The sequence below is a fragment of the Leptopilina heterotoma genome, unplaced genomic scaffold, assembly GCF_015476425.1.
Source record: "Leptopilina heterotoma isolate Lh14 unplaced genomic scaffold, ASM1547642v1 Lhet_70, whole genome shotgun sequence".
Lineage (NCBI taxonomy): Eukaryota > Metazoa > Arthropoda > Insecta > Hymenoptera > Figitidae > Leptopilina > Leptopilina heterotoma.
The window spans coordinates 1,307,983-1,325,942 of record NW_025111162.1 but is presented as its reverse complement, the minus strand read 5'-3'; the positions used below and the strand labels follow the sequence as shown (position 1 = coordinate 1,325,942).

The 17,960-nt window shown below is 27.0% G+C and overlaps 2 protein-coding genes across 2 annotated transcripts; one reads left to right on the top strand and one right to left on the bottom strand.

Moving 5' to 3' along the window:
- Positions 1–6,025: 6,025 nt before the first annotated feature.
- LOC122510543 lies at positions 6,026–11,857 on the bottom strand. The gene is made up of 4 exons (XM_043625291.1): positions 11,679–11,857; positions 7,766–7,931; positions 6,528–6,646; positions 6,026–6,260 (listed from the first exon to the last, which is right to left on the bottom strand). Exons 1-4 carry the CDS (start codon positions 11,848–11,850, stop codon positions 6,064–6,066), a joined length of 654 nt encoding a protein of 217 aa, XP_043481226.1. The 5' UTR covers positions 11,851–11,857; the 3' UTR covers positions 6,026–6,063.
- A 450-nt stretch (positions 11,858–12,307) lies between these two features.
- Positions 12,308–17,333, top strand: LOC122510542. The gene is made up of 4 exons (XM_043625290.1): positions 12,308–12,476; positions 12,937–13,060; positions 13,627–13,736; positions 15,633–17,333. The coding sequence occupies exons 1-4, from the start codon at positions 12,308–12,310 to the stop codon at positions 17,033–17,035; spliced, it is 1,806 nt and encodes a 601-aa protein (XP_043481225.1). The 3' UTR covers positions 17,036–17,333.
- The last annotated feature ends 627 nt before the right edge of the window (positions 17,334–17,960 follow it).

The following is a 17,960-nucleotide window of genomic DNA, read 5'->3' as shown; positions in this document are numbered from 1 at the left end:
CGACCATTTGAGCATTCGACCTTTTGAGCATTCGACCATTTGACGATTCGATGTTTTTAGCATTCGACCATTTGAAGATTCGACGTTTTTAGCATTCGACCAAATGACGATTCGACGTTTTGAACATTCGACCATTTGAGAATTCGATGTTTTTAGCATTCGACCATTTGACGATTCGACGTTTTGAACATTCGACTATTTGAGAATTCGATGTTTTTAGCATTCGACCATTTGAGCATTCGACCTTTTGAGCATTCGACCATTTGAGCATTCGACGTATTGAGCATTCGACCATTTGACGATTCGACGTTTTTAGCATTCGACCAAATGACGATTCGACGTTTTGAACATTCGATCAATTGATGAGTCGATGTTTTGAACATTCGACGTTTTGACTATTCGATGTTTCTAGCATTCGACCAGTTAACGATTCGACTACTTGGTATTCGACCATTTGAACATTCGACCACTTGGCGTTTAGGGGAAAATCATGCGTCTCCTAGATTCATAGTCGTGCAATAAGCATTGCCTTAAGCCGCAACTTTAGCATATGCTTGATAAAGTAAATGCTTCGACTTTGAGTGGGACTTTAAGAATGCCAAGTATTCATAGTCAAATAAGATGATCTTATTTGACCAAGAAGACTATTATACAGGAGAACCAACTCGCCTGCTTGTTCATAGAGAGCAGTGGTCCCGTTTTTAACGGACGACTGGGCGTACTACCCCGAGGCGCACTAGTCTTCTGCACATCGCAACACATGCATAACTGTATAAACTCTATCTGTGTATCTTTAAATAATGTGTGTTTGTTTTGTTTACAATTTTCTTGGTTATGTGCAAGTTCTGTGACAGTTGATTTTGAAAACACTAAATGAAATGCCCCAAAAGAGTTTGTATCTTCTGAAATATTTTTGCTTGATTTCATCTTCATTAGTTTTTATAATTTATAAATCTCTTTTAAAATCTTTGAAATATCGTAGAGCGTTAAATCCGAAAACTTAGTTCAGTTGGAAAAATTCCTCTTTGGAGGTTATGGTTAACCTCAAATACAATGCTATAACAGAAATAAATATAATTGCAGCAATAATAAATATATAATAAATTATATATTACAATAGGATAGATAATAATTTATAATATAACATACCCTTTTTTTATTGTAAGATAAAAAATGGTTATGAAAATCCCATTACAACTTTTATTATTTAAATTAACACTCTTCATCAATACGAATCATAATTAAAAACACTAGTGTTAAATACACTTCTCACTTTTTTTTAGAAATTTCTGTATTAAAAATATTAAGTTCACTTAATATTTACACTTATTATTCAATATGAGGGGATAATAAAAACTTGCAGCTGTTACAGCTGTCAGATGAAATATATATAAAATATACACAGTTATGCATGTGTTGAGATGTGCAGAAGACTAGTGCGCCTCGGGGTAGTACGCCCAATCGTCCGTTAAAATCGGGACCATCGGAAATACTCGAGTTGTTCCTCCTGTATAGTCTTCTTGTATTTGACATTGCCAGTGAACTTATTTGAACGAATTGAGGTTATGATTTTAAGTCAACGTTTTACATGACTTAAGCAATTACTTATTGTCTTTTTATAAATATTTATAATAAAAATGAAAAGATTTTTTGTTAAAAACAATTTAATAATAATTAAAATTTAATAATTTAGAAAAAAGGTTCAAAACTTATAAAATTTTCTCGAGAAATAAAAAGTATTTTTTTTCATCGAAATGTTGAAAAAACATTTCGATATGCATCCACACACAAACATCCGGAGAATTTTTTCCCCATGTTGAAATATTTATATACGCTATACTTGAAAATTTGTAAAAATAATTGATTATCTAAGAAAATCGACACCCTATAAGGAAATAAAACTTTTAATATTAAATAATTATTAAAAAATACTATTTTTAAAAATTTTGTAGTTCCAAATGAAAGTAATTTGTTTCACCCCTTTTGTATGCACTCTTGGTTCATTGTTTTAGGAAAATAAGATTTTTTTATAAAAAGTTGCAAAAAAAATCATTTTACAATAACTTTTTTTAAACAAAATTTTTTCTGTCGTTTGTTTGTTAGAGACAATGGCCAAATAAAAATGCTTTTTTTCATTTCGATTATAAAAATACTCCTTATTTCTTGTAAAATTTCACTGATTCTGACTCAATAATTTTTTTAGAAAATAATAGTTAAAATAATTTTTTCTATTTTTTAATACAGAAAAATTTAGAATCTAAATATAATATTTCGTGAGGAATAGGAATATTTCAATTTTTCATCATTCTGGTAGTCATTTCTTGTATCCTTTTACTTTATAACTTTTTTCCTAAAAATATTAAAATATTATGCATATTTTTAAGTTTTTTTGACCCCTCTCCTCTCCATTATAAGATATTTTATGTGCATTAGCGTCATTTTTTCTAATGAATATAAGCTATCTACCGTCGCTTATTGGTAGATACAAGAGAATATTGACGGAAAAAGCCGAACGCTCAATAAGATCATCTTAAGCATTTGCTTGGTCAAGCAATTCTTAAGGTGCATTTCCTTTACCAAGCAGTTGCTTATTTTTGACTATGAATATATATGGTCTTAAGCTCGACTCAATCGAATAAGACCGACTTGATCAAGCAAAGCTTTAGTCCTTGCTTAAGTCGGGACTATGAATACCGCCCGATGTTCATTTATCTTGGTCTAAGGCTGTGGCAAGGCTGCGGTTACACCTCTGCAGGCAGCCTGCCTGCCTGCAGGTTGTCATGGTAACGTACAAGAGTAAGAGAGTCAGTGACTTCAAACTTCTCCCTTACTCTCGTTGCTCCTGCCTGCGCAGGCAGGCAGCCTGCAGAGGTGTAACCGCAGCCTAATCCTTTGAAAAGGAAGCGGAAATATTCAAAATAAAACAAGTAAAATTCCGTTAAAACGGAGGGAAAAACCCCGAAAATAAGAAAGATCAATTAATAATTAATATTAATATCAATTAATTATTAATCCGACTCATTTCACGAGTAAACCCAATACATTTATTAGATAGTAAAGTCAAACATTACACAAGTCGAAGTTATTCTTACAACTATTTTTGGGACTACTCTGAAGCATATTACGAAAGAACTCCAAAGTAGAACTGATTTGGCCCTTGGTTAAGTTAAGTTAAATTTGATTGGCACTATACTGCAGACGCATGCATATCCCCTAATCGCCAAGTCGTCGAATGATCAAATAGTCGAATGCCAAGTAATCGAATGGACAAAACGTCGAATGCTAAAAACATCGAATCGGCATTTAGTCGAATGCTTAAAACATCGAATTGTCAATACGTCGAATGTTAAGGCCAACGCAGAATAGATCTGTAACCGGAACCGCAATCGTAAGCGTAACCGTAAGAATGAGTTAAAGAAGGATAGGTATATTGTTTATCCTTCTCTAACTCATTCTTACGCTTACGCTTACGATTGCGGTTCCGGTTACAGATCTATTCTGCGTTGGCCTTTAGGTCGGTTCCAGAATGGGTATCGTGAAATGAACGCAAACGCAACGTAGACGCAACGCAGACGCGACGCGCTTGTTCTGACGTCACAAATGTAATGCTACCAACTGCTGAAAGTTGTGTTAAAGTTTTGTATAAATAATAATTAATTAATTACTTTAATTAATGAATTTAATCAAATTTTCAGATAAATTAAATTATTTAATTACAATATATATTATAATTCTTAATAATTGTTATACATATAATAATAATAATAATAATAATAATAATAATAATAATAATAATAATAATAATAATAATAATAATTGTTAATAATACAATTAATGTAATAAATTATTTAATTAATGAATTAGTTTAAAATATATGATAAAGAGGAATTTGAACAAGTTTAAATTTTTTAAAAAATTTTATCAGTAATAATAATAACAAAAAATGTTATACTATATGGTTGGTGATTTGTATTTGTTAAAAAGTTTTTTTTCATAGAAACCTACTATTTACTACTTTTTTTACGTTATGCTACTATTTGAGTACTTTTTTATAGATTTCAGCTACTATAAAAGCTACTATTTCCCTTTTTTTAAGAGAGAGAGAGAGAGAGAGAGAGAGAGAGATTTCCCATTACCTACTTTAAATTTTCAATATCTAGTATTTTCATGAAATTTCGCAAAAGAATTCAATTATTTACATAAATAATTCTTCAATAGAATTCTATTATGTCGATAAATAACCAAATTTTTCCCGAAATTTCAATTATTTTTGAAAATTTTAATAAAATTTTTTGCAACTATTCAATTATTTTCATAAATAATATCATAATTATTTTTAATACTATTTTACAGGAAGTGGTTAAGAAATGCAGTTATTCTTAAAAATTTAATTTTAATTTCTCGAAAAAATGAATTATTTAAAAAAAATGGTTTTTTTTTACATTCTTTGGAAGAATTCAATTATTTACAAAAATATTAGAATTTTTCACAGGAGTTTAATTGTTTTTAAATATGTTAATAAATAAATTTGTGCAAAAGAAATCAATTATTTTAATTTCGTACAATTTTAATTAATTTCTTTTGAAATAATTCAATTATCCTTTTAGATTTTAATAAAATTCTTTCCAACAATTCAATTATTTTTAAAAGTATGAAATTTTTTCTTGGAAATTCAATTATTTTAAAAAATTCTAATAAAATCGTTCTCGAGAATTCAATTCTTTTCATGAATAATAAAAATTTTTCGATAACTACTACTTTTTTAGTATTTTAATAAAATTCTTTGCATAATTCAATTACTTTTATAAATAACAATATTCATTACAAAAATTCAATTATTTTCAAAAAAATTTAATAAAATACCACACAGACATTCAATTATATTGTCAAGAACTTTAATAGAATTCTTTGTAAAATTTAATTATTTTTAAAAACTTTTCACAATTCAATGTTTTTCAATATTTTCTGTTTTCATAAAAATTTAAAAACAAAATCCAATTATTCGAAAGAAAATTTTGTAGAAATCTTCGTAAGAATTCAATTACTTTCATGAAAAATAAAATTTTTTACAAATTCAATTATTTAAAAAATTTTATAAAATTCTTCGCAAGAATTAAATTATTTTTATAAATATTTAAATTCTTTCATGAATAATAAAATTCGATGCAGGAATTGAATGTATTAGCAGGATACAATAAAGTAAATATTTTTGATGAAAATTAGGAAAAAATTATGAAAATAAATAAAAGAATGGAATTTTTTCAGTTTTCTGAAGTATCTGAAACGAGTTTTTTTGGTCCTCAAGTTTAATTTTTCGATAGCTACTTTTTTAAAATTAATTACCTGGTAAGAAGGTGTGTATTAAAATGAATTAAAATGATATCACAAAAAGGACGAAAACGACATTGGTTTGGATTAAAATGATTGAGAATTCATAGCATAGTTGTAATCAGTTTAATCCATTTCAATCCAAAAAATTAAAATGTTAACAATGTTTATGTTCAAGAAAAGATTCAAATGATTTCACTTTTTAAAATTTCCATAAAGCATTAAACTGGATTAAATTGATATCATTTTTCGTCATTTTAACAGATTTGAAATGTTAACAGGAATTCAATTGAATTTAAGTGTGTTCAAATAGATTACTGTGATTGGAATAAATTTATTGATGGACAAAAATGTCATTCGTTTGGATTAAAATGATTTCAAGAATTCAGCTATACTTGTAATCATTTCAATCATTTCAATCATTCAATTGATACTAAGTCATTTAAACAAATTAGTCATCATATTATAGTAAATTCGAGTGTGGAAAAAAGTTGTTTATAATTAATTTAAAAATTAAAATAATATAAAGTTTTTTAATTTTTAAAACTTGTGTTTCTATGTTACTTTATTTTATTAAATTTGTAGTCCATACTTAAATAGATTGTCAATGTTTTAAATACAATAATAATTATCAAAAGGTTTTTTAGGAAAATAGAAACGTAAATAAATGTAACATATGCATTAAAAATGTTTATTTATAAAATGAAGGAACTTTTATAATATTACAAAATGCATTCAACGAGCATCTTTCTTATCTTGAATCATTTTTTTTATATTTGTGTAACCTATTATTTTATTTGCTTCCGGTATTTTTTTCCATTGTGCACGCATAATCAACATGTAACTATTTGTTATAGACGAATTATGTTGTAGGACTGTAGAACTTTCTGGCTGTGTTAAATCTCCTTCTTCACTTTCAGAAGTAAGTAAGTCTAAAAAGTCATTCAAATCGTAGGATGAAAATAATACAAACGAATAATTATTATAAAGTAAGGTATAACCTAATTATCTGCATTAATGAATGCAGGCATTTATTTGGGTTATTGTTCTTATAAAATATGGAACAAAAACTAAGTGAAAGCTGATGATTACCTTCAAACCATATTCTTTTTTAAAATTTCATTATATATTTTAACATAAAAATTAAATATTTTTTATACTATTGTATTATAAATTCTAAATGTTTTAAAATACTATACCATCATCATTATTTTCAGTAATGCTATTTTCTCCAGAAAAATATTCGGAATCAGAACCAGAACTGCAACTTTCATCAATTACTTCCAATTGTTTATCTTTTTTAACATTTGAAACTGTACTATATAGGAAAAAAACACAATTAATAAAATATACAATGTTACCTAAGAATTGAAAAAGTTTAAAGGAAAATTGATTTGAATTCCTTTTTTCTTTAAAAAATACCACATGGAAAAAAACGCAGTATTAAAAATAAAATTTTCAATTCGATAATGTTTACCGAATAGAAAAATCATTGTAAACACGGTAATTGTTTTTGTAAAAAAGACAACACTTGTTTTCTTTAATAAAATTACTTATATGACAGTATAGTTGCTTTAATGATTAAAGCAAACATTTTTTTTACTGAAACAATTGCCCTATTTGCAATTATTCTTTGCTTATAAGGCGATAATTACTAATTTAAACATCTTTTTATTACTTTTTTCAATCTACTTATAATTTTTAAATTATATTTTGCTTTATTTTTAAATTATTTGACATATATTTTTAGATATTTTCTGAAAAAACATCGTTCAAGCAAAAGAGCTTTTTATTGAAATATTTTTTATTTATTTACCAAACAAGAAAATGTCTTGTAAATTTTTGTTACTAAATTCTTTACATTTATACATTTTTTTGCGATATTTTTCTTAAACATTTGTTTAAATATAAAATCCATAAATTTATTAATTTTAGAAATATGTGACCTGGTCTACGAAAAGGGACCTTACGTGTCAAAAAATCATTTTTTACTTTTTTGTTGATTCGGATAGAGTTTGAAACGCTCCTTAAGATAGTGAAAACCAAAAAGTCATAAGTTGATCAGAAGTTTTTTTAAAAAATTTTTAAAGTCAAAAGAAACAAGAGTAAAAATACGAAAAAACTGATTTTTTTATTATAATACAAATTAAAATAACGAAGACGATAATTTTTTATTATTTAGAAAAGTTGACAGTTTCTTTGACAACTTTCAACAGTTAATATTAATATTTTTAAAAGTTAAAAGGATTTTTCTAAGTTAAACTTTAACTGCTTTTTCCTCGAAAACTTGTTTTCGCACGTAAGGTCCCTTTTCGTAGACCAGGTCACATATATATTTTGAAATCAAATTAATGATTTGTAAGGAATACTTATGTGCCAAGATTTATTAATATGTAATAGAAGAAATTCTATAGAAATTTTAATATTTGTCGCTTACGGAATATGTTTAGAAAACTTTTCAAGAAATTTCATATCTTGAAAATATTCCCATTCAGGAAGTTTTTCCGGTGCTGCTGATCCTGACGGGATATATTCCCGTATTTTTTTTTGCTCTTCTGCAAATCTCTTTTTTAATGTTGCCCATTTGGACATTATATCTGAAACTGTTATAATTTCAATTTCAAAAAAACAATTTATATCTCTAGTTCATATTATATTTATAATATAAGGGTGATTTTTCTGAAAGTTCTGCATTTGAACTTCAATTTTCCAATATATTTTTTATAAAATTATATGGTTTTTTCTATTGAAACTACTTTATTTTATACTCAAGAGTAGGATTTTTCAGTTGCGCAAAATTAATTGTTAAAAATATTACAGTTTTTCTTTTTTGAAGAAGATTGTCTTTGTTGCCCCATTACTCTCTAAATCTGAATCAGTGACTCTATTCTCACGATTTGAATAATTGGAATTTCACATAACTGAAATTTCAGTCATTTTCCACTGATTCGACAATTAAAAAACCACTGAAAATTTCTGTCACACATATTGAAAATTTTAGTTATTTTTTAATTTGCCAATCAGTGAAAAATGACTCAAATTTCAATCATTTTTAACTGATCTTCAATGAAATTTCACTGATTCAAATCGCGAAAATAGAGTCACTGATTCTCAGTCTAATTTCACTGATTCAGTTTTAGATAGTAGATTAGTTTTATTTGATTTGCGATTTTCTCTATTAAAAATATACTCTAATATCGTTCACGTAATCAAAAATAAAACTTAAAAAATAATAATTTGCATATTTTAATATCAAATATATTCAGTCCGATTAAAATAGAAATCTAATTTAAGTATCTGATTTGATGGTTATTTGAGTTAATTTTTTCAAAATAATGCAGGTGAATATTAAAAACAAAAGAAAAACTCGCACATTTTAATAAAAAGGCTTCGGAGATGAAAAAAAAATTTTCAAAACGCGATGCTAAAAAGGGCACTTTTTTGCACCTTGTTATGAAAAATATCGTTCGTAACTATTGTGCGAGCAGTTGCCAATTTTTGAACGAGCACTTTTTTTGGAACAAACGCTCATTCAAAAATTGGCAACTGCTCGCACTCGTTACGAAATATACTATTTTCACATTTATGCTCATTAGGGCACAATTAAAATGTATTTTTCAGTAAAATATACAAATTTGACACCGTAACTTTATATTATCATCGAAATATTCCGTTTAACTTACTTGTATATTCAATTATTTAATAAAAATCAAGGCTTTGGTGTTGGAATTGAATTTTTACTCGGAACAAAATGTAAATTTCGATTACACAGGCCAACAAAATTTGATTCAATTTACTTTCCAAGAATCAGACAATACTTTTCCGAAGGATTTCGACGTGCTGAATCCGAATCTGGCCTCAAAATACACCCATCACGTCAGGTTTTCGAGATATTTTAACCTAAAAGTACAAAAAACCTGTTTTTAGTTATATTTGATGTCTTGTAACATCAAGAGATAATTTTTTATTTAAAAAGTCAATATTGCGTTTAAAAGTGCTACTCTTCCCCTTTAATATCCATTTTGAAAATTTTAAAAATCTCCATTTGTCTCTGAGTAATCGTTCATTGAATTTTTTGAGTTTGTCGAATTCTTCGAAAACTGAGTAGAAACAGACAAAACTTCGATAATAAAGCAGATTTTAACTACAAACATCTAAATTTTATATAGTTGTGAGGATTTTCGATATAACTGAATACGAATTCGATATCAGATTGACAGAATTGAAAATGGCAAATTTTAGGCAAATACAATCAATTTTAAGTAAATCGTCTGCCATATTGTATACGCCATTTTGAATTTTGTGAATCTAATATCGAATTCGTATTCAGTTATATCGAAAATCCTCAGAACTATTTAAAATTTAGATGTTTGTAGTTAAAATCTGCTTTATTATCGAAGTTTTGTCTGTTTCTACTCAGTTTTCGAAGAATTCGCCAAAATCAAAAAATTCAATGAACGATTACTCAGAGACAAATGAAGATTTTTTAAATTTTCAAAATGGATATTAAAGGGGAAGAGTAGCACTTTTAGACGCAATATTGACTTTTTAAATAAAAAAATTATCTCTTGATGTTACATGACATCAAATATGACTAAAAACAGGTTTTTTGCACTTTTAGGTTAAAATATCTCGAAAACCTGACGTGATGGGTCTATTTTAAGGCCGGATTCGGATTCAGCACGTCGAAAACCTTCGGAAAAGTATTATCTGATTCTTGGAAAGTAAATCTTGTCGGCCTGTGTTATTTATAAAAAAAATAATTTTCCTCCTTTTCACAAATAATTTATGGGCAAATTAAACATCAGAATCTCAGCTTTATTTGAATGTGCATTAAAATTTTGTTTTGGATATTTTTAATGTATAAAAATATCAGTAATCAGGGTTGCCAAATTTTTGCCTTTTTCAAATTCCCTGACTTTTTGCAGGTTTTCCAGGTTAAAAAACGGAATTTTTCCAGGTTTTTAAATTGAAAATTTTCCGAAAAACATCAATAACTTAATTTTTAATTAAATATTTAATCATTATTTTTTTAAAGAAATTAAGATTTTCAAAAATTTGAAATTCAATAACATAAGAATATTTATTATAAAACATGAAGATATCGATCACTCCGAGTCTTTGACTCGGAGTGGTCGCTTTGTTATGCTTTATAATAATTGCAACTTGCTACTTTGTTACTGTAACATCTACAAAATTTATTTTCATAATTACGATTATTCATTTCTAGAATTTTCAACTAAAATTCTTCTTTAAGTTAATTTTTTTAGAATAATTTTTGAAAAAGTTCTTTGTGAATTTTGAAGTTCTATTGTTTACAATTTAATTTTACGAAATTTCGATTATTCTGACATTCTTCAACTAAATATGTATATATTAGAAATTAAAAACTTCAAATAATTAAAAAAAATTATATTAAACTTTTTGAGAAAAATTAATTCTATATAGAATTCTTATATAAAAGTAAGAAAGGTTTAAATTTTCAAAGATTTTAATTTGAAATTCATTTTTAAATCAATATTTATTAGAAAATTGTACGAGAATTTAATTATTTAACTATAAAAATAAATATTTTATTAAGCAATTGAATGTTTCTTAAAATTGAATTTTCATAAAGAATTTTTTATCAAATAATTTTTAAATAATTGAATTCTCTGGACAAATTTTAATAAAATTTTTAAGAATAATTGCATTTTTCGAGAAATTTGATGAAAATTATATTAACAATAATTAAAAGTCTGCCAAGAATTTTATTCAAAGTTGTGAAAATAGTACTTAAATTCTAATAAATTGTAGCAAAGGTTAGTAAAATAAATAAATTTCTTTGATAAATTTTTTAAGAAGAATAATTTTTTCCAATGAATTCCATTAAAATTGTAAGTATTAAAAATAATTGAAATTCAGCATTGAGTTTTATTATTTATAAAAATAATTGAATCCCTGTAAAAAATATTATTTATGAAAATAATTGAATAATATATGAAAATAATTCGTAAATAATTGAATTCATGTGAAATTTTTATTATTTATGAAAATAATGAAATCTTTGCGTAGAATGTTATTAAATTTTTTTGTAACTAATTAAATTCTTTTAGGAATTTTTATTAAAGTAGTTGATACTTCGTTTTCTTATAGAAGTCATATTGAAGACATGCTAAAAAGGCTTCGGTGATGAAATTATTTTAGATACTGCATAAATGCAGATAAATGAAATTGTTTATTTTTTTCTAAATTGATAAGTATGACACTTTTAGAAGAATCACCCATAAGCAAAAAAAAAAAAAATAATATTGTTAATTTTAATCTTATGCTAAAATTTATTTTATTTTAGTATTAAAAATATATTTTACCCGACACTTCTTCATTGTTGTAAATACAAATTTCTGAAGCAATATCTTCCCAGATTCTTTTCTTTTTATTCCTGTTTATAAAGCCATCCGATTCTCTATCATGTAATACCTCGTGTTTCGACACCAATTTAATTAAGAGTCTTTTAAAAATTGATTTCTCATCTGTATCCATAATGCTTTAATTAGCAATCGTTTAATTATTTTTGGAAAAAGTTAATAAAGCAATAAACAAAATTATTTGATAGAGATAAAACTAACCCTATTTCATATGGAATCTGAGATCACGAGAAACGACCCATCGCTGTACCTGCTTTCGGAAACCATCTTGGTTTTTTATCTCTTTCTAACATATGCACCAGAAAGAGATAAAAAAAACCAAGAAAGCTCCGAAAGCAGGTAAACACCAGATGGCGTATCGTAGTATGTATTTCAAATCCCAATTGTGAACAAAAGTGACAAACTTTAATCACTCGACTGCAGAGCCTCTATTTTTGGCGGTTGAAATGCTAAATTAATTATATTTGAACCTTCTATCTATTCATATATTATTATCGTCATATTTTGGTGTTAACCGGTACTAATAATAATTGCATATTTTTAACAGTTATTATCTGCTCGAGTTTTTTAAAATGTCTTTTAAGGACAATATTACTATTTTTAACCAAGAGTTAATTGAAATCGTTAAAATTAATCCTTGGATTTATGATAAGAATTTTATAGATATCTCAGATCAAAGCAAGGAGGCAATGTGGGTTCAAATAGACGAAAAACTAACAAGCATGGGACTCGATATTAAAAGTAAGTACTAATTAAAATAATTTATATACATTTGAAATAAATGAGTGAATATACATGTGCAAAATAAAAAATTTATTATTCAAAATAATTGCCCTTACATCTGATGCGTATATAATGTTATATACATATATAAGTCTTTATGCACTGTGTTAAAGTTATAGGTTATATACTGCAGTCAACACGGAAAATTTTTGCTTTTATATTCTGTTATTTATTGGCTCCTTATTCCAGTTCTTTAAATTTTATGTTCTCAAAAATTTTTATTCCTCAGAGCTTAGATACCAGGAAATTGTCTCTAAAGGAAATCTTTAAAATGATTTTAGTCAAAATTTAATAAATGTTTGCAAATTTGAAAAAATTAACATTTAAACTATTAAAAAAACCTTTTTATCATCATAAATATTAAAATATCTTTTGGAATAGATTGAGTAATTTAAAAAACTTTTTTTTCAATTTTCAGATGGCTCTAAATCTCGCTGGAAATGTTTGCGAGACCAATTTGTTCGCAAAGATAAAATGACGAATCCATCTTGGATTCACTACAATGAAATGCTTTTTTTGAGACCACATATTTCACATAGATAGTAAGCAATAAATAACTGATTACATCAATTTAATATATTTAATAAATATATATTAAAGTTGATTGAAAAATTATTTTAAAAATGTTGTCAAGTGTTTAAACGTTTAAATAAGCTAAATTAATGTTTTTCCTTTTCCTTTAAATAAATAAATTATAAAGTTTTAAATTGATTAAAATTGATATTTTTTATTAGTTATTCTTTTTTGAATTTGTTCATTTTTAAGAAATATTTAGTTTATTTGAACCTTTAAAAATTTCATGTTTTGTAAACAACTTTTATTCGTTGATTTTCATTTGTAGTCATGTAATTTCTAGTACTGATCATCTACTTGTAATTTATTAATTACTGAAGTGATTAACTTTATAGAAAATCAGTGGCGGATCCAGGGGGCCAATGGTGCTTGGCCCCCAAGAGTCTTATATTCCTATGAAATAAAAAGAGATAACTTTATATTGATTTAATTTTTTTGAATGGTTGACTCCACCAAAAAAACCTTGCCTCAACCTGTGTCCGCCACTGTGTAAAATTTAATTACGTAACTTATTAATTTTCTTCAATTGTTACAGCGGAAAAAACACAACTTCTTCATCGTCTGATGTTTCTTCCATACCTCCAGCACCGTTGAATATTGCAACTTCTATGGATTCTCCATGTTCCTCAACAGCTTTCAACAAAGGTTTGTACATTCTACTTGTTTTTTTTTTATATACATATTACTCATTGTCAGTGATCACGTATTCTCATAGTAAAAATGAAACTGAAGTTACCAACGTTGATTCAACGAAATAATTCAAAACAAAATTTTCTCTAAAAAGTTCAGGATACAAATTTTTCTTAATAAAATTTGTTTATTTTTAATCCAAGTTAACTCTTCAAACCCTAAAATAAGAGAAAGGTAGGAAAACATAAGTTATTTTTTTCACGGATTTTCCAAAAATCACGAAATTTCGACTAAATGGAAAGCAGTGATTTTTATTTCTTTTGTCGAATTTTTTAAAACTCACAAAATTTCAAGTGAATCAATAATTCCTCTCCTTGGTAGCAATTTCTTTCTTGTGATAATTATTTATTTTAATGTCAAGTATCAAAAGAAAAAATTACTATCTGAGCAAGGAATTATTAAATTACTAGAAATTCTAGGATTTTCGAAAAATCCGTGACAAAAATACCAAAATCATTGTTTTCCCCGACTTGGAACCTTTTCAATTTTTTTAAAGGGCTTCTGACATTAGAATAAGTAATTATCAGAAGAAAAAACTTGCTACCGGAGCGAGGAATTATTAATTTAATTGAAATTTCGTGATTTTTGGAAAATCCGTGAGAAGAAATAACAACTTCTGTTTTCCAACCTTTTTTTTATTTTAGGGTTTGGAAGGTTTGCTTGGGTTAAAAATAAACAAGAAAAATTTGTATTCTAAACTTTTTAGAGAAATTTTTTGGTTAAATCAACGTTGGTAACTTCAGTTTCATTAGTAAAAAACATAGGGCACGTGACTGCTGAATAATATGACCGTGAGTGAGTTTCTTATTGAAGTGTTTCTATAAGGAGTAGAGGTGTGCAAAAAGCTCGAAGCTTGATCGAGTATTTTCGAGCTCGGGCCGAGCCGAGCTTTATAAAAAGCTCGAATAATTTCGGGTACTCGAAACTTTCGAGTACAGTAGAATCTCGATTATCCGAGGTAATGTGGGGAAGAGGTGCCTCGGATAATCGAAAACTCGGATAACACGGAACAAATGAAAATTTCATTTGTTCTGTACATTTTTTTTCCTGATTTAGTCGCTCGATCCGTTTTATCCGAGTTATTCCGTATTATCCAAGCATGTTTAGTGCCTCGGATAACCGAGATTCTACTGTACTCGATTTGATTCGAGCTAGAGCTGTGCAAAATTCGAACTGAACCGAGTTTTGTTCGGTTTTGGGACGCCGAAATGTCGAATGTTGAATATTCGACATCTGAACTGGGCTAGTTCGAATGTCGAATATTCGACATTCGAACTAGGCGACTGAAATGTCGAATTTTAAAATTCGACATTTTAGCGTTCCAAAACCGAACAAAACTCGGTTCGGTTCGAATTTTATATTAACTAGGCGAAAAAATTCGAACAGTTCGGTTCGAATTATTTTGCATAGCTCTAATTCGAGCCCTTGAGAAAATCCAAAATTTTCTACTTTAATTTTTAATTAAATTTTTTTTTGTATAAAAAAAAATTTTTCAATTTAAAAGCTTGAATCAAATTGAGCACTCGAAAATTTCGAGTACCCGAATTCACTCGAGTACCCGAAATATTCGGGTACCAGAATGTTTCGAGTACTCGATACATCGGGCTCGGTTCGACAAAATTGCGGCTCGGCTATTCGAGCTTTTTGCACATCTCTAATAAGGAGGATAATTAAAGTTTAAAAAAGTAATTGTTGATCTTTTCGTAAAGCACAATGTTTTATATTGTAATCATTTCTTCATAAATATTTTATTTTCAAGTTCGGTCTATATTTACATCATTCATTTTTTTTCAAAATATGCACAAAATTTTGCAATTTTATAAAAAAAATTTATAAGAACGTTTTTTTCAGAACCAGAGTTTCAGCATATTTATACATTTGCAAATGGAATACCTATAAGAAATGAAGGAAATGTTCAAATTTTAAGTAATGCTTTTTTAAATGAAGACCAGGAAACCAGCTTTGTTGAGGAATCCATTGCTAAACCATCAACATCTAATCTCACATTGAAGCGTCATGTACCAACAATAATAGGAAATCAAATAATCTACAAAACTCGGAACTCGCAGATAAACAGTGAACATAATTTACATTATTCTCAAGACGAAAATTTACAAATCCAATCGGAAAACCAGATATATTTAAAGAATGTCAACAAAACATCAATAGATGATGTTTATCATGTTGATGGAAAATCGTCACCTTCGTCGATTAATTATTCTGTGCCAGAAACTCAATATATTGCAAATGATGTACATATGAGCTCCGAAGATTTGAATTTTCATATGTATTCAAATAATGATGCTTTTTCAAATGAAGTTCAAAAAACCTGCTCTGCTGAGGAACCCAATGCCTTACCAGCAACATCTATTCTTGGAAGGAAGCACCTTATGTCTACCTCAATAGAAGATCAGAAAAATTACAAAATTCAGAAACTTCAAACAAGTGAAGAAATTATGAATTATTCTCAAGACAAAGGTTTGGTACAGATTAAATTACCAGCAAAACAAATGAATTATTCTCAAGACAAAGGTTCGGTACAGATTCAATTACCAGCAAAACAAACAAATTATTCTCAAGACAAAGATTTGTTACATATTCAATTACCAAAAAAACAAACATTTCCACAAGAAATTTACGAAGAATCATCGGCTTCACTAATTAATTATTGCCCGCCAGAAAGTCAACATGTTGCAAATAATATAAGTGCGAACAGTTATGAAGAAAATCCTCCTACAACTTCGAATAATTCCGTATTAAATGAAAACAAAAAAAAAAGCTTGAATAAAAAGAAAAATATTGCTTCATCGACAACCATATTCAAAAAAGGGAAGACCTTTGTACCTCCTACAAATAAAAATAGTGGAACTTGCAACATTGACAAAACAAATAAATTAAAAGTAAAAAGTGATTTGAAGGGGAAAGGATTGGTTGTACCACCCATGGATCATTTTGCGGTAAAGAAAATAAAAAATAAAAGTAAGAAAACAAAAGTTGAGGATGCAATTCTTTCTTGTTCAAAAAAAATTAGTTCTATGACTTCAGATTGCTCTTCGTTGATTAAACTACAAAAGAAAATAGCAATGAAGAAATTAAATGGGACTAGTCACTCAAATAAAAAATCGCAACAAGTAGATCAGGAGGATGGATTAATGAATCTTATCGAAATGGAGTGGATATCTCTTTCAAAAGACGAACAAGCTGAATTATTTCCTTCTATTTTAAATGAAATGGTTAGGTTGGAAAATAGTTAAAAAAAAGGTGAAGACAAATCATTTTTTTTATTTCCTTATTTTAAGTACACTTTTTATTCTTTCCAACGAAATTTAATTTCCCTAAGTCAAAGAGAAAAGTTATATATTTAACTATTGCATATAAAGAAACATGATCTCTGAAAAATAAGAAGACATATATTTCAAATTTACATATCGTTATTTATCTATCACCGTCGAATGTGTTAAATTTCTTTTTATGTTAATAATATCGTATTATTCGTAATTATAATTATTTCATTAGAAGATGTACCCAGTACCACAAAGTATTAATTAATATTACCAAAATTATTTGTTCTCTATTAGTATTAAAAATAATACATTTGGTACGTAAGAATTTTTATTGTTTTCATATCGTAAAAAGTTATATGTTCTATTGTGTTCAACTCGATTTAATGAACGAGTTTTTGTTATATAGTAACAAAATTTTAAATAAAGAAAAGAATTTTTATTAAAAAAATGAATTGCATAGCTGTAATTGTAATTAATTATATTAATTCCCAATCTAATATATACTTCATTATAGACCAACCGTTTCGTTTAGAAATCCATTCTGAGATTTTAATAAAATAAATATATTTATATTATAACCTTTTCAACTTATCGTATTCGTGGAAATAGGGATTCACATCCACATTTCATCCTGATTAGTGCTGCTCACGAGATCAAGCCTGTCTAGATCACATATTATCGCGGTTCAGAAGACTAATATTCCTGATGATATTTTTAAAAACTAGAAAAATGAAATATTTTCATAAGACATTTTTTATTAAATTTAACTTAATAAATAAATCTATTATATTTAACTTAATTTATTAAGTTATACAATTATTTCACCAACTTTTAGATGTATTTACTCTCTAAACCTGAATTAGTAAAAAGTTACTAATGAAACGACGAAAAATAG

Excerpts from the sequence above, each read along its gene's own strand:
- LOC122510543 (XM_043625291.1), bottom strand. The coding sequence starts at position 11,850 with ATGGATACAGATGAGAAATCAATTTTTAAAAGACTCTTAATTAAATTG. Across the intron at positions 6,647-7,765 it reads AAGTTTTCTAAACATATTCC|TACAGTTTCAAATGTTAAAA; the intron begins GTAAGCGACAAA and ends TTTCCTATATAG. Across the intron at positions 6,261-6,527 it reads TACTGAAAATAATGATGATG|ACTTACTTACTTCTGAAAGT; the intron begins GTATAGTATTTT and ends ATGACTTTTTAG.
- LOC122510542 (XM_043625290.1), top strand. The coding sequence starts at position 12,308 with ATGTCTTTTAAGGACAATATTACTATTTTTAACCAAGAGTTAATTGAA. Across the intron at positions 12,477-12,936 it reads CATGGGACTCGATATTAAAA|ATGGCTCTAAATCTCGCTGG; the intron begins GTAAGTACTAAT and ends TTCAATTTTCAG. Across the intron at positions 13,737-15,632 it reads CTCAACAGCTTTCAACAAAG|AACCAGAGTTTCAGCATATT; the intron begins GTTTGTACATTC and ends CGTTTTTTTCAG.